General features: G+C 44.9%; 1 protein-coding gene across 3 annotated transcripts in view; it reads left to right on the top strand.

The window, feature by feature from the left end:
* CLUAP1 (clusterin associated protein 1) overlaps positions 1-13371 on the top strand; it is a 165992-nt gene that overhangs the window by 132937 nt on the left and 19684 nt on the right. For all 3 annotated transcript variants that reach the window (XM_048867325.2, XM_048867326.2, XM_048867327.2), the window contains one exon: positions 7762-7869. In XM_048867325.2, the coding sequence (XP_048723282.2) occupies positions 7762-7869 (108 nt within the window). The remainder of the gene's footprint in view (positions 1-7761; positions 7870-13371) is intronic.

Below are 13371 nucleotides of genomic sequence, written 5' to 3'. Positions count from 1 at the left end.
TAATTGTTATGGATCCAATCCATGCATTCTCAAAGCTCTGACTTTATCATGGAATTAAACATGTTAATACTAAATAACATATTTGATCCTAAAGTTTATCACTAAACCCAGTGCCTTTAATTTAAATCAGTCTCAGTGTTCTCACTCCAATACCATTTTGTTTTACAATTTAGCAAAATATTTTTAGTAGCTAATGAATCTGTAATGAAATCACTGTCAGTCTTAAATCATGCTGTTTTTCTTTCAAGCACTATGAATTAACTGAAAAGAAATAATTTACATGTGGCTATTAAATCAACCTGTGTACCAGACTTTTCTCTGGAGCCAATATGCATGTGTGAGAACCAATAATGTATCTGTTGAGAGCAATATATTTCATCTCAAACCCAATATGTGGGTGTTCTGGCTGAGCTGGTTTAATTGAAACTAGGAAACTGGTGCAGTTTTACTGAAAGCTGTGTAGGAAAAGAGCTGAAGCTCCAGAAGGTCCATCCTATTCTCTCTCAGGGTGAACCTACAAGTATTCTCAATTGCATTGTAGCAAGTAACAACAAAGGCCCAGCTCCTCGTAGGTATGCAGTCAATGGGAGTTAGGAGCCTAAACACCTTTGATGATCTGGGCCAAAGTGTGGAACACTTTCTGTTATTAGAAGGTTGGCTGTGGGCAACATCCTTTGATTTCTTTAATAGTTAAAACAAGTGCCAACATACAATGGCCCTTCTTGGTCTGAACAGTCTTATGGGCTGTGTAGGTTCTGTGGATCACATATGTATTAAAGATGAGGGGATCTGCTGACTGCCCCCTTGAGCTCCTGGCAAGCTGCCAGTGATGACCTAGGTTGAGCACCCCTGAATTACTGAATCCTCATGAAACATCCATCGTTAAAAGCCAAATCATCTTTATGTGCCAGCTATATTAGAACATGTACTATACTCCTTATGTCAGTCTGTGTGAATCTGAACTAGCATGGTGTATTGCACCCACTGCTTTTCCCCGATACAAAAAAAATGAAATCTAAACTTTCCCATTAATGGATATTCCATGCGCCTTCGAACTGGTACATTACAACTTGCACTAGTTTGTGACTCCTCCTGGATTTAAGACCTGTAATCAGTTTTTTCCCAAAAGTGCTATTAATTTAATCTGTTATTGAATTTTGTCCTAATTTTGGATATCAGGCATATTTCTCTGACAGCCAGACACTTTGGGCACACGTGACAGAAGGAGGCGCCAGGGTCTGTCGAACAGGAGATAAAAAACGTGACGACTTGCAGGGACAGCAGAAGAGTGTGCTGCTTTAATCCCATTAAGGAACCCTTTCACAGCTCGCCATCACCGTGTAGTTTAAAAATTAATTTGCAATAATAAGACATGTCTCTGGTTTTGATTACTTTGTACCACAGTCTAGCACAAGTTCTGGTTTGTTGCTAATAACTCAGGGGATTGTGTACAAGACAAAGCAGAGGTGTGAGTGATAGTTTATTTCAATTTGACTAGGATGAGTTGTACAGCATAGATGATAGCAGTAGTTTTTTAATTAAAGGAAAAACGTGCTGGGCTTTCTTTCAGAGCGGTGGGCAAGAGCTTTGGCGACATAGCCCCATTATGTGTTATTGAGTTTGTGTCTGTAATCCCCATTTTCCAGTTCATCAAGCTGTTGCTCATATACAGGGAGAGAGCTCCATTACTGGGATCCTTTGGTTTTAGCATGAGCCTTGTTTTTGTTGTTATAACATACACATCCAAATGCTAATCAGACAGTTTAAAGAAACAATTCACTATCTTGCTATATATTCATGACAAAAATTGTGTAAAAGTTGCAGCTCAATGGAGTAAGCGATGTGGTGGGTTAATGTGCTGATAGTTCACCTGATGGATGGTTTCATCTTTCATTGCTATTGGAAATTAGGGGTGAGATTGTGAAAGGCACAAATGAAAGCAAGGTGCTAACTTCCCATTGACTTTCATTGCACAGTGTGCTTTGAAAAATTCTCTAGAATATGGTCCAAACCACATTTTGATTGGCTGGTTGGACCTTTTGTATGCCACACATTAACTGACTCTGAATGGCAGAAAGCTGAGATTTCATCACTGAAAAACATTTTAAAGACCCCCTACACCCATTTAAGTGAGTGGGGGAAGAAAAGTCAATGGGGGACAAGGCGAAGAGAGACAGTATGTGTGTGGAGGGATTGAGGGGGGCCAAGGGAAGCAGTTGGGACTGAAGAAAGGAAGGGGCTGGAGGAGGAAAACTAAGATTTAGACTCTCTCCTCCCACAAAGACTTGCCATTTCAGAAGCAGCTTAGAGATCTCCAGGCACTTACCATCTCTGCAGTCGCTGTCTTAGCTATTCCTACAACAGCATTCACCCTGGGATTCAAGGACCAAACCCACTTTCCAGCAGAAAAGCTCAGTGGGATATGTTTGATAGTCTCAATTTCATTTTTACAAATGAAAATGGGTCAAAAGTGGCTGTCAGGCCACAAGCCACTGCTGGAGGAATAGGGGGGATACTGAGGGGGCAGAAAGAGTTCAGTAGTCCAGAAAAGGGGGATGGTTTGAAAATAGTATTTCTGAATGCATTAGACCAGGGGTGGGCAAAGTATGCCCCACAAGCCGTGTCCGGCCCATCAAAACTTTTGATCTAGCCCTTGAGCTCCTGCCAAGGAGCAGGGTCGGGGGCTTGCCCCGCTCCAGTGCTCCGGCCGGAGAGGAGGGTTGGGGGCTTTCTGCGAGGCTCCCAAAAGCAGCGGCATGTCCCCCCTCTGGCTCCTACATGTAGGGCAGCTAGGGGGCTCTGCATGCTGCCCCCGCCCCAAGCGCTGCCCCCCACACCTCCCATTGGACGGGAACCATGGCCAATGGGAGCTGCAGGGCCAGTGCCTGCAGATGGGGCAGCGCGCAAAACCGCGTGGCTGGCACCGCGCCTCCACGTAAGAGCCAGAGGGGGGACATGCCGCTGCTTCCGGGAGCTGCTTGAGGTAAGTGCCACCCGGAGCCTGCACCCCAACCCCCACCCCAGCTCTGATCCTCCTCCTGCCCTCCAAACCCCTCGGTCCCAGCCCGGAGCACCCTCCTGCACCCCAAACCCTGCATCCCTAGCCCCACCCCAGAGCTTGCACTCCCAGCCAGAGCCCTCAACCCCCCTTACACCTCAGTCCTGATCCCCCTCCTGCCCTCCGAACCCCTTGGTCCCATCCCAGAACACCCTCCTGCACCTCAAATCCTTCATCCCCAGCCACACCCCAGAGCCTGCTCCGCCAGCTGGAGCCCTCCCCCACCCCCTCCCGCCACAACCTAACCCCCAATTTCGTGAGCATTCATGGCCCGCCATACAATTTCTATACCCAGATGTGGCCCTTAGGCCAAAAAGTTTGCCCATCCTTGCAATTGACAGTAGATGGGAAAAGGTGTGAATCATGTTTTCTTCTCCTTTTTGGCTTACTCTTCATCCAGGAACTGTTTTTTCCTGGAGGAAGGATACATTGTATACATTACCACAAAAAAAAGTTAAAGGCTTGTAAAAAAAAAATGAAATGTGAAATTAAGGAGCCGCACTCCAACAACGAGTCATTACTTTGCTTTTTTGTTGGTTGTGCGCTGGAAGGCACTTGAAGAGTTAATACTGTAGGTCTCACTCCACCAGAAGTACAGCTGGCTAGAGTTCTCACTTTGAGATACTACTAGTAAAGCATTTGTGCTTACGATTATATTAGTCTGTATCACAATTTGGCACAGTTGCCAGTCTGCTAAGAAGAGCACTGGATTTGAAGCACATGGTATGCTGAGTGGAGGTCACAATGAAGGTGCTTTGGAAGAACATATACAGTGACTATCTGCACTCTTCTTGACTCTGGTCAGTGCTACTAGCCTTCAGGAGCACCAAATTAACATACAGCATTTTAAAAAATTGAAAGATAAAAGTTGCCTCTTAAAAAAACAAACTAGAAGCAAACAGCTGGCATTTAATAGCAGCTGTATGAACCATTATAGATGAGGCATTTGTACCCTCTATTGTATGTAGAGCACCAGATCCTGAGACCTTTACTTAGTTTATGCTGAGCCCTTACTAAAGTGTTTGCATAAACAAGGACTGAATAAAATCTGACTCTAATGAATATTGAATAAATGGAAATGGTATTTGGTTCAAACTCAATAATAGACGGGGCAGAAATGATTGCCTCACATGGCTGTTACAGCAAATATAAATTCTAAATAATATTGTTAGTCAATTCCATAACCTCACCTAACAATGTCTCAAGTGCCTCTCTTCCTTTATATTTTCTCAATAACTTGGTAATGATCCATACGACTATGAAAAAAACAGGCTAGCGTTTATACATTTACCTGTAATTAGAAGTTGTAAGGGAATGTCAGTTTACCATTAATCATAATTAAAGGAGGACATATCCATTTTCTAGAATGACATTTTGGTAATTAAATCTACCCTTATCTTCTCCAAAATGATTCCGTTTGTGTTTGTTTCTAAATTGCACAATGCACAGGCTAACCCCTTATTCTGAGTGCTCTGGGCTTTATGCTGGTACTATTGACTGAGAAGGTTAGCATACGTATTCTCTTCTGCCTGCAGGTAATGTTTGTTGGCAAAATGGCAGTTTTAAAATATAGGGTCAGATCATCAGCTGGTGTAAATGGTATAGCTCCATTTAAGTCAACAGAACTACATCAGTTTACACCAGCTAAGGATGTGGCCCATAAATAGCAATGAACAAAGAAACAAGTAGCCTCCCCTGGAACTAGAAGGCAGGCTTCAAACAAGCAACCTGCCAGTACTGAGTGAGGAGAGGCATTTAGTAGGTGAGAGAGGTGTGGGGTCCATTGCAGGTGAACAGGAGGGTGATATGTACTGGCCATAAGAAAGAGGAAAGAAGAAGAGCTGATGTCATGGGAAGGGACCTAAAGGAAACGGAGCCTTCTTCAAACCTCCCACCCACCAATCTTAACCCCTGCTGGGCCACCATCAGAACAGGCTATGCTGAAGTGAAAAGTGGCTGAGTCAGCCATGTCAGGGATACAACAAAGTGGAGTTTCTAATTATGCAGCTTTCAACAGGTATTTGAATTATTATACAGGTTAAACAAAGTCTCAGGTGTAAGCCAGAATGTGGCTTAGCACCTGTTTAAAATTGAATTTCTGCTTAACTCTAGCTGACCAAAGGGAATCCTTGGAGCATAAAAGATGTGATCAATGCAGCTGACCAGCCTATGACCAGGGGGAGGGATAGCTCAGTGGTTTGAGCATTGGCTTGCTAAACCCAGGGTTGTGAGTTCAATCCTTGAGGGGGCCATTTTGGGATCTGGGGCAAAAATTGGGGATTGGTCCTGCTTTGAGCAGGGGGTTGGACTACATGATCTCCTGAGGTCCCTTCCAACCCTGATATTCTATGACCCACTTCCTAGTGAAATATCATGAAAGGAAGCAAGCCTGTTGGGGGCTGGGATCAGGGATTGGACAGAAGGAGTGGGATACTGATGATCTACTTGGGATGCTAGAGAGCCTGTTGGGGAGAGGGAATAGGGGACTGAGCGAAGAACTGATTGGACTGGGAAATAGAGTGACAGAAATCTCTAAGTCCTTGGTATCTGAACTGTGGGGAACTGCCCTATTCCTCCAAACATATTGGGGTTCACCCAGCACTATTTTCAATAACCTGAGGATATTACAGTGTGTTGTTCTGATCCATTATTAAATGCCCTTGATATCGCTCATGTCAGACTGAGGAAGTAGGAGACTTAAGTTCATGCTTTGCAAAACCTTTTACAAGATTTTTATTTGATACTCAGCTGCCAAAATAGTACCCTCTGACTGTACACCGATAAGATTCATACCCAGAGAGTATATTTAGAATAGTGCCTTAGTAATACTATCTTGTCTCAAGGCTTTTATATGGTACTTCCTGTTCATCTCAATTTCTTTGATAACCATTCTTGGTAATAGTGCCTTCTTTTTGGGGAGCTAGGAGGTTGGCTATTCCCCACCAATGCAGCAGGGAGAGGTCTGGTTCCATAAACCTAGGACTTCTGATTTTTGAGGATTATTAATTTCATTTTGGGGGGTTTATTTTGAGCAATTTTTGAGTTTTATGTAGATGTCCAAAATCCAGAGGGCTTTCTCTTTGTGTACAGCATAATGAGTAATACATAATATACATTACTCATTGCTTTGGTATATACTGTAATGAATAAACTTTTGGTAATGGTTCCTAGTTCACTTTAACATAGTACTGTTTTGGTTTTTTTTAGTGTAGCACTATGTTAAAGCATGCTAATGCACGCCAGCAGGGACCATAGACTATCAGGTTTGGAAGGGACCTCAGGAGGTCATCTAGTCCAACCCCCTGCTCAAAGCAGGACCAATCCCCAATTTTTCCCCCAATCTCTAAATGGGCCCCTCAAGGATTGAACTCACAACCCTAGGTTTAGCAGCCCAATGCTCAAACCACTGAGCTATCCCTCCCCACAATTAAATTTAATTGCGCCAATTAAAGTGCAACACAGTAGCGTGTTTTAGAAATCACATCCCCATAATCTACATGACTGCTCCATGTAGACAAACCCTTAGATTAGAATTACCATACATTTGGGTTTTCCCGGACATTGCCTCCTCCACCCTCTGTGTGGGTGGATTTTTCAAATAAGAGGCAACGTCAGGGTTTTTTTGTGGAGCAGACATTGCAGCTCAGAAAGAGTCCCGATTGGTCCTTCCTCTGCATCCACATCTAATTGGTTCCTCACAGCTGCAGGATCCTGCCCACCCAAGCCCTGGCTCCCAGCCCTGGGGAGGGGGAGAGCCCCGCAGGGAGATGCTGACAGACAGCTGTTGCTGCATCCCAGGTCTGCACCAGCTGCCCTGCCACCATGACAGGGTGCGACACTGCTCCCCCACCTCAAGAGTGAGTCCCCAGGTACTCCTCCCAGTATAGTCACACCCCTTCAGCACCTCCCAAGTATTCCCCAGTACACATACGTGCCTCCAGCACCTGCCAAATTCCCCTTCCAGCACCCCCCAAATATCTCTCAGTACACACAACCCCCCCCAGCACTCCCCAACTGTACTCCCCTCCAACTCCCCTCCCCTTCCTCCTCCACCAAGAGTATCATCTTTTTTGGGAACCTGAAACATGTTAACCCTACTTAGATGCAAGTGACCTTTTCTGGTGTTTATTGGATAAACACCTATTTCTTTTCTTTTTTGTAATGTGGGTATTTTATGAATGTTCCTCAGTTAAAACAAGAAATCAGAAGCCCTCCATACACCCTGACCGATACAGTGTCCTGCTTTTGTTTTGGTTGGTTGCCAGAAACACAAGATTGCGCCATCATAGAGTCCTGGCCAGAGTAGGTTTCCTTAGGTATGTCTGCACTGCAGTTAGACACCCACAGCTGGCCAATGCCAGCTGACTCAGTTCCCAGGACTCGGGCTAAAGGGCTGTGTAATTGTGGAGCAGATGTTTGGGCTCAGGCTGCACCCTGAGCTCTGGGACGCTCCCACCACAGAGTTTCCAGCCTGATCCTGAATGTCTACACCACGGTTAAACTGCCCCTTAGCCCAAGCCTTGCAAGCCACGGGCTTTTAATTGCAGTTTAGACATATCCCCTGAGGCCCACGAGAACCAGGAATCCCAGAACAGAAGTAGAGAGCACTAGCATGCCCTTGCACCCAGCCATTGTGTTGAACTGCTGTGGCATTGTGTATGATTACATTAATTCAGTGCTGTTGCTGTTTTTATTTTAACCAGGTAACGATGATTCAGACATAGAGATCCAAGAGGACGAGGGATCTGATAGTGAAGTGGAAGACAGGCAGCTAATAAAGCAGCGCACGGCCATGGAGATCCTGATGCAAGGTATCCTCACTTCCCCTTAATTCCCCCTCTTCCTCCTCACTGCTCAGCGCAGGGTTTGGACACTTTTTTTTGTGGGACACTTTGGGTATAAGATCCTGTTAGGGTTCACGAGCTTGCACCCTCCTCAGTTCCCTTTTGTTGACAGGGGTACTGTAGTGCTTCAGAGAAAAGGAGTCTTTTCAAGGGAGCCAAGGCAAGGGAAATTTTACTGGAAAGATCAGTGTGTTTTTACCTTGTTTGGATTCAGAAATAGCTTTGGAAATAGCCGTAGGCCTGTGATCCCAATGCCTTCTTTTCCTTTCGCAGTAGATGTAGAGTGAATTCACATATTCCCTACACCAGCAGTTCTCAAACTATGGGTCAGGACCCCAAAGTGGGTTGGGACCCCATTTTAATGGGGTAACCAAGGCTGGCTTAGACTTGCTGGGACCTGGGGCCAAAGCCCAAGGGCTTCAGCCCTGGAGAGCAGGGCTTAGGTTACAGGCCCCCTGCTTGGGGCTGAAGCCCTTGGGCTTGGGCTTTGGCCCCCGTCCTGGGGAGGTGGGGCGTGCTTGGGCGGGCTCAGGCTTCGGTCCCCCCTCCTGGGGCCGTGTAGTAAGTTTTGTTGGCAGAAGTGGGTCGCGGCACAATGAAGTTTGAGAACCCCTGCCCTAACCTCCTGAGGTGCTTCTTCAAAACTTGGCCTTTCGTTGTATTCACAATGCCACCCAAACTGCCCTAGTAATGTGCCCAAGAAACTTGCACTGTTTCCCTTATGGAAGGACAGGTTAGCTCACATGATTGTAATAGCATATGAGTTGGAGATTTTAACCTCTAAGATACTAGTTCCAGCACAGCCCTGACCAGCAGTGACTCAGAGTAGTTACCATCTGAGAGCTGCTTTGATGGCTTGTGTGAAGTGACCTGGAGCTCTTGGTTCAGTTCCTACTGTACAGTTGTCTACATTAAAAATAAGAAGTACCTAATTGTCACCTTGGGGCAGTTTCAGCAGAGGCCAAGTATTTAAAAGAGACAGAGACAATGAAAGGTTTCAGAGTAACAGCCGTGTTAGTCTGTATTCGCAAAAAGAAAGGGAGTCATCGTGGCACCTTAGAGACTAACAGCTGTAGCTCATGAAAGCTTATGCTCAAATAAATTGGTTAGTCTCTAAGGTGCCACAAGTACTCCTTTTCTTTTAGAGACAATGAATTATCTCTTCACGGGCAGCAATGGACCTCTGGGCCAGGGGCGAAGGAGCAGTGTGAGGAAGTTCATACAGCTGCTGCTCCTGCTGGAACCTGTTCTTTGGAAAAACTGGCAAGTCTGCGCCTAATTCTGTTCTCATCTACTGCCGCATCATTCTGTTAATTTTCCTAGAGTTATTTTGGATTTAGGCTGGTGTATGTGGGAGCAGAGCCAGACCCTGGATCTCAGCCAGGCACATTTCAAACATTTTTATCCCAAACTGTTTGCCATGATTTTCATAATAAAAGTACTCTCTCGAAACCCACCAGAAGCACAAATATTCACAAATAATTTTTACATCAGAATTTATTAGAAAAAAACCAGCATGCATCTTCATGGTTTTGGTGCTTTGGGAATAGTTAGCCCTAAACTGTGTATGAGCTCACTCTTGGTCACTGCTCCAGTATACAGCTAAATACTACACTTACTTCCATCTATGCCGATTGCCTTTGCCGATTTTCAGTTGTTAACATTGAGACAAAACAAAGCACAAGCTAGCTGGCTATAGTCAAATGGCGGGTCCTTAACAACAGCTTCGGAAGGAAGAAACAGCATCTAAAAGCAGTGGATTTTGCTGTGAGTGAGGTTTTTGTAGGAAAAGCTTTGCTGCTGCAAATAACTATGGCTGCAGACTCGTTATTAACGAAAGTATTATTTGTTATGCTTCATGTAGGCAATTCCCAATCTCCTGGTACATCTTCACTGCCAGAGTGCCTAGATCAGGGGTTCTCAAACTGGGGGTCGTGAGGTTATTACATGGGGGATCTCAAGCTGTCAGCCTCAACCCCCAAGGCCCGCTTCGCCTCCAGCATTTATAATAGTGTTAAATATTTTAAAATGCGCTTTTAATTTATGAGGGGGTTGCACTCATAGGCTTGCTGTGTGAAAGGGGTCACCAGTACAAAAGTTTGAGAGCCACTGGATCTCTTGCCACAGTTTCATAGTTACTGTGCCTCCATACTTAATAGACTTCTTCTGGCACATAATCCACCTCTGAACTTTTCCATAATTTATCTGATCTCTCTGTTTGCTGAATCAAGAGTGGCCATCCCTCTGAGCCTGCACTCTCTCCTTACCTTCCTTTCTTACATTTCTTTCTTCACTGCCCTGTCCTCTACTTGTCTGCACAGGAACATTGCACCATCTCTTGCTATGTCACATGGCACCAGGAGGCAAATTATCAGCAACTAAGGACACTGCTTGTAATTGACCTAAAACATCAAGGGACATACTCAAATCTCACAATGAGAAGGATCTTACTTCATGAGTATAGCATTTTTGTTTTCTCTGTTGTTTACCCCCTGACAGGCTAAATAGGAAAGTGACAAGTGTAAAGCCTGTTCATATCTAAACAGATGATTAGATGGCACAGTGATTACATGTAGTGCACTGATCTGTCACTTCATTTCTGGAGACTAAGGTTCCAACCTGAATTTTCAGTCATAAGTGAGATAAGTTCAGAGTCTAGTCAGAACCGGCTCTAGGTTTTTTGCCACCCCAAGCAAAAAAAAAATTTGGCCACCCTCCTCCCCCCGCCCTTTTTTTTTGGCTTTTACACGTTTGCACTTTGAAATGGTTTGGGGGTTTTTTTTGACTGTTTAAAATTTTTTAAAAAATGAAAACAGAGAATTTGTAGTTAGTGAAATAAAACAATTTCCTACTAGTGTACTCATTTAATTTTAACAAAATCACAATTACAAACAATTCAGGTTCAACTATACACTAATGAAAAATGTTAGTCTCTTCCGGTGCGCCCAGTTTCTCATAAATTAAAAGAATTTATATGAACTGAATTTTTCTGGTTTTTATACTTGTGTAGTTTTTTAATAATTCAGTGAAATCTAAATTTTTTGCAGTAGTACTTTCAATTGAAATTAATGTGAGTCTTGACAAACGATTTTGAGACATGGTGGACCTCAAATAATTTTTAAGTAATTTCAGTTTTGAGAAACTGCGCTCACCAGAAGCCACTGATACTGATAACGTTAAAAGACTGTGTAATGCTATAGCAGTCCTTTGGAATGAGGTGCTCGGGGCTGTACATCCCGCCCGTAGGCCCCCAGCAGATCTCAGACCCGGCCCCACCCTCGCAGAGGGGACAGTAACCGATAGAGTGGCTGGGGGGCGGGTCAGCCGCGGGGAAGGAGGGCGGACCAGGAGTGCCCAGCCAGCACCGAGCTGCCCGGGGCAGCGGATCCCTTACCGGCCACGGGTCCTGCCCCTATCCCAGGCTCCCGTCCACTCGGCTCCAGCTCCTCCGCTGCTTGTGACACGTGTGGCAGGGGTGGGGAGAGGGGGAGAAGCTGCATCACTCTGCTCCCCCAGCGGCGGTGGGCCAGGGCAGGGACCACCCCTGGGCCAGGACCCCCACGCTGAGCCCACCGCCCTGCCCCATGCAGGGACTCATTGGTTGACTGAGCAGGGCCGGGGGGAAAAAAGGATGGTCAGAATGCTGCCCCTGGAAATGTGCCACCCCAAGCCCGTGCTTGCTTTGCTGGTGCCTAGAGCCAGTCCTGAGTCTAGTCAAGCTTCTAACTTAACTTTGGCCCATGTAATAAAACCATTACAGAATGTGACACATGTTGATCGTTTGTGCTCAGGAATAGCCCAGTAATGGAAATGCTACAGATTCAGACAGAGATGGTCTGTGTTTACAGAGCTGCATGAGAGAGCCTGATTGCATTAAGTCAACTGTTATTCAGTGCTGTCAGTTCTCTCAGCAACTTTATCCAGGGTGCTAATGAAGCCCAGTTATCCAGATGGCTTGGGGAGTGTGCCCAAAGTTCAATAGCTCTTGCTCTCTATTCTAGGAATTGAAGAGATCCCAACTATAGAAATATCACCTCTGTGTTTATATTTGGGGATGAGGTTCGACAGCTTAGGCTATAGCAACCCAAGACTGGTTTGGTTTTTGGTGTGGGAGGATGGTCTTTATTAATGCAAAGTCAAAGACTAAGAGATCCAGATTTCCTAAAGCATATTAACATTCCAGCAGCTGTGTGTGGGATTGCTGTGATAATGGTGTGTTGGCTGACAAGCTAACCAGTGTATTTGGAGAAAATCTATTCTTGTGAAAAGCTACATTGTTTAACACAGTCCTGGCAAGGATGAGTACGGAAACGTTGCAGAAGAGAAAAGAGAAAAGGCTTTTTATTCAGAAAGCAAAATGCATCTTACAGGAGCATGTGGAACTAAGTATATAACAATCAAACCTAAGAGGCGGATTCTGGCTGGCGGTGCATGCAGGGGTCAGAGAGCCTGGTCCCCATGTCTGTGTATGTCCACTGTCTGACTTGCCCGTAACAGTTCTACATAAGCATGGTGGTGGCTGCACTGCACGGATCATTCCTAATCTCATTACCAATCGATTTCACAGGAGGGACTGCACGTTGAGCAGCATGTAACCACTGTATAGTGCAGCTATACTATGAGAAATCTTTGATCCTGATGCCTTTCTAATGTACATGCACTTCCAGATTCTCCTGGGTTAAGTCTTAGTTTTGGTTTCAGAGCTGTATTTTTCTTTAAGACCTAGAGAGTCAGTAAGAACTGGATTATTATTAAATACCCCAAATAAGATTTTTTTTCATGTTTTGAAAAGCAGGAGAAAATCCATGGAAACCTGTGAGAACCTAAACAAGGAACAGACAGCTGTTGGGCATTCCTTATTGGATTTCCCCCCACTAGATTAATGGCCCATCTGTAGTTTCTTCACACCTTAGTGAGACTGGAGAGAAGGGAACATGCTAGAAATTCAGCAGCTGAGGTCTGCCACTCTGCCAGATGATTTGGGCAAGAAACAGCCTCTCTGTGACTCAGTTTCCCTATCTGTAAAATGGGTGTAAAAATCTTGACCGTTGTAAAGCACTTTGAGATCTACTGATGAAAAGTGCTACATGAGAGCTAAGCATTATTATTATTTTGTGCCTACTTTCACAAATCTAATACTATTTGTGTGCTTTTGGAATGCTAATGACTGTGGCATCTGAGACCTGATCATGAAAGGTATTGAGCACTTCTGTCTCCAGTTGAAGTTGACAGGATTTTCAAGTGCTCAACACCTCTCAGATTCAGACCCTTGGAACTGAATGTACTTTGACAAATGCACCAGAGGGCAGACCTGCCCCCCTGTCATGGGGTGAAGTGGACAAACAGCCTGAGTTAGAGACAAAATGGCACCTGTCACTTGGACTCTGCTGAGCCTCCATGTGGCTTTTTTTTTTTCACACGTCCATTCCCTGGAGGGATGACAGTAATTGTTTTTATAACCACAGAATG

This window comes from Caretta caretta, chromosome 10, assembly GCF_965140235.1.
Source record: "Caretta caretta isolate rCarCar2 chromosome 10, rCarCar1.hap1, whole genome shotgun sequence".
In the NCBI taxonomy this organism is placed as follows: domain Eukaryota; kingdom Metazoa; phylum Chordata; order Testudines; family Cheloniidae; genus Caretta; species Caretta caretta.
The sequence above is the reverse complement of the archived record's forward strand: the minus strand, read 5'-3'. Positions and strand labels throughout refer to the sequence as shown.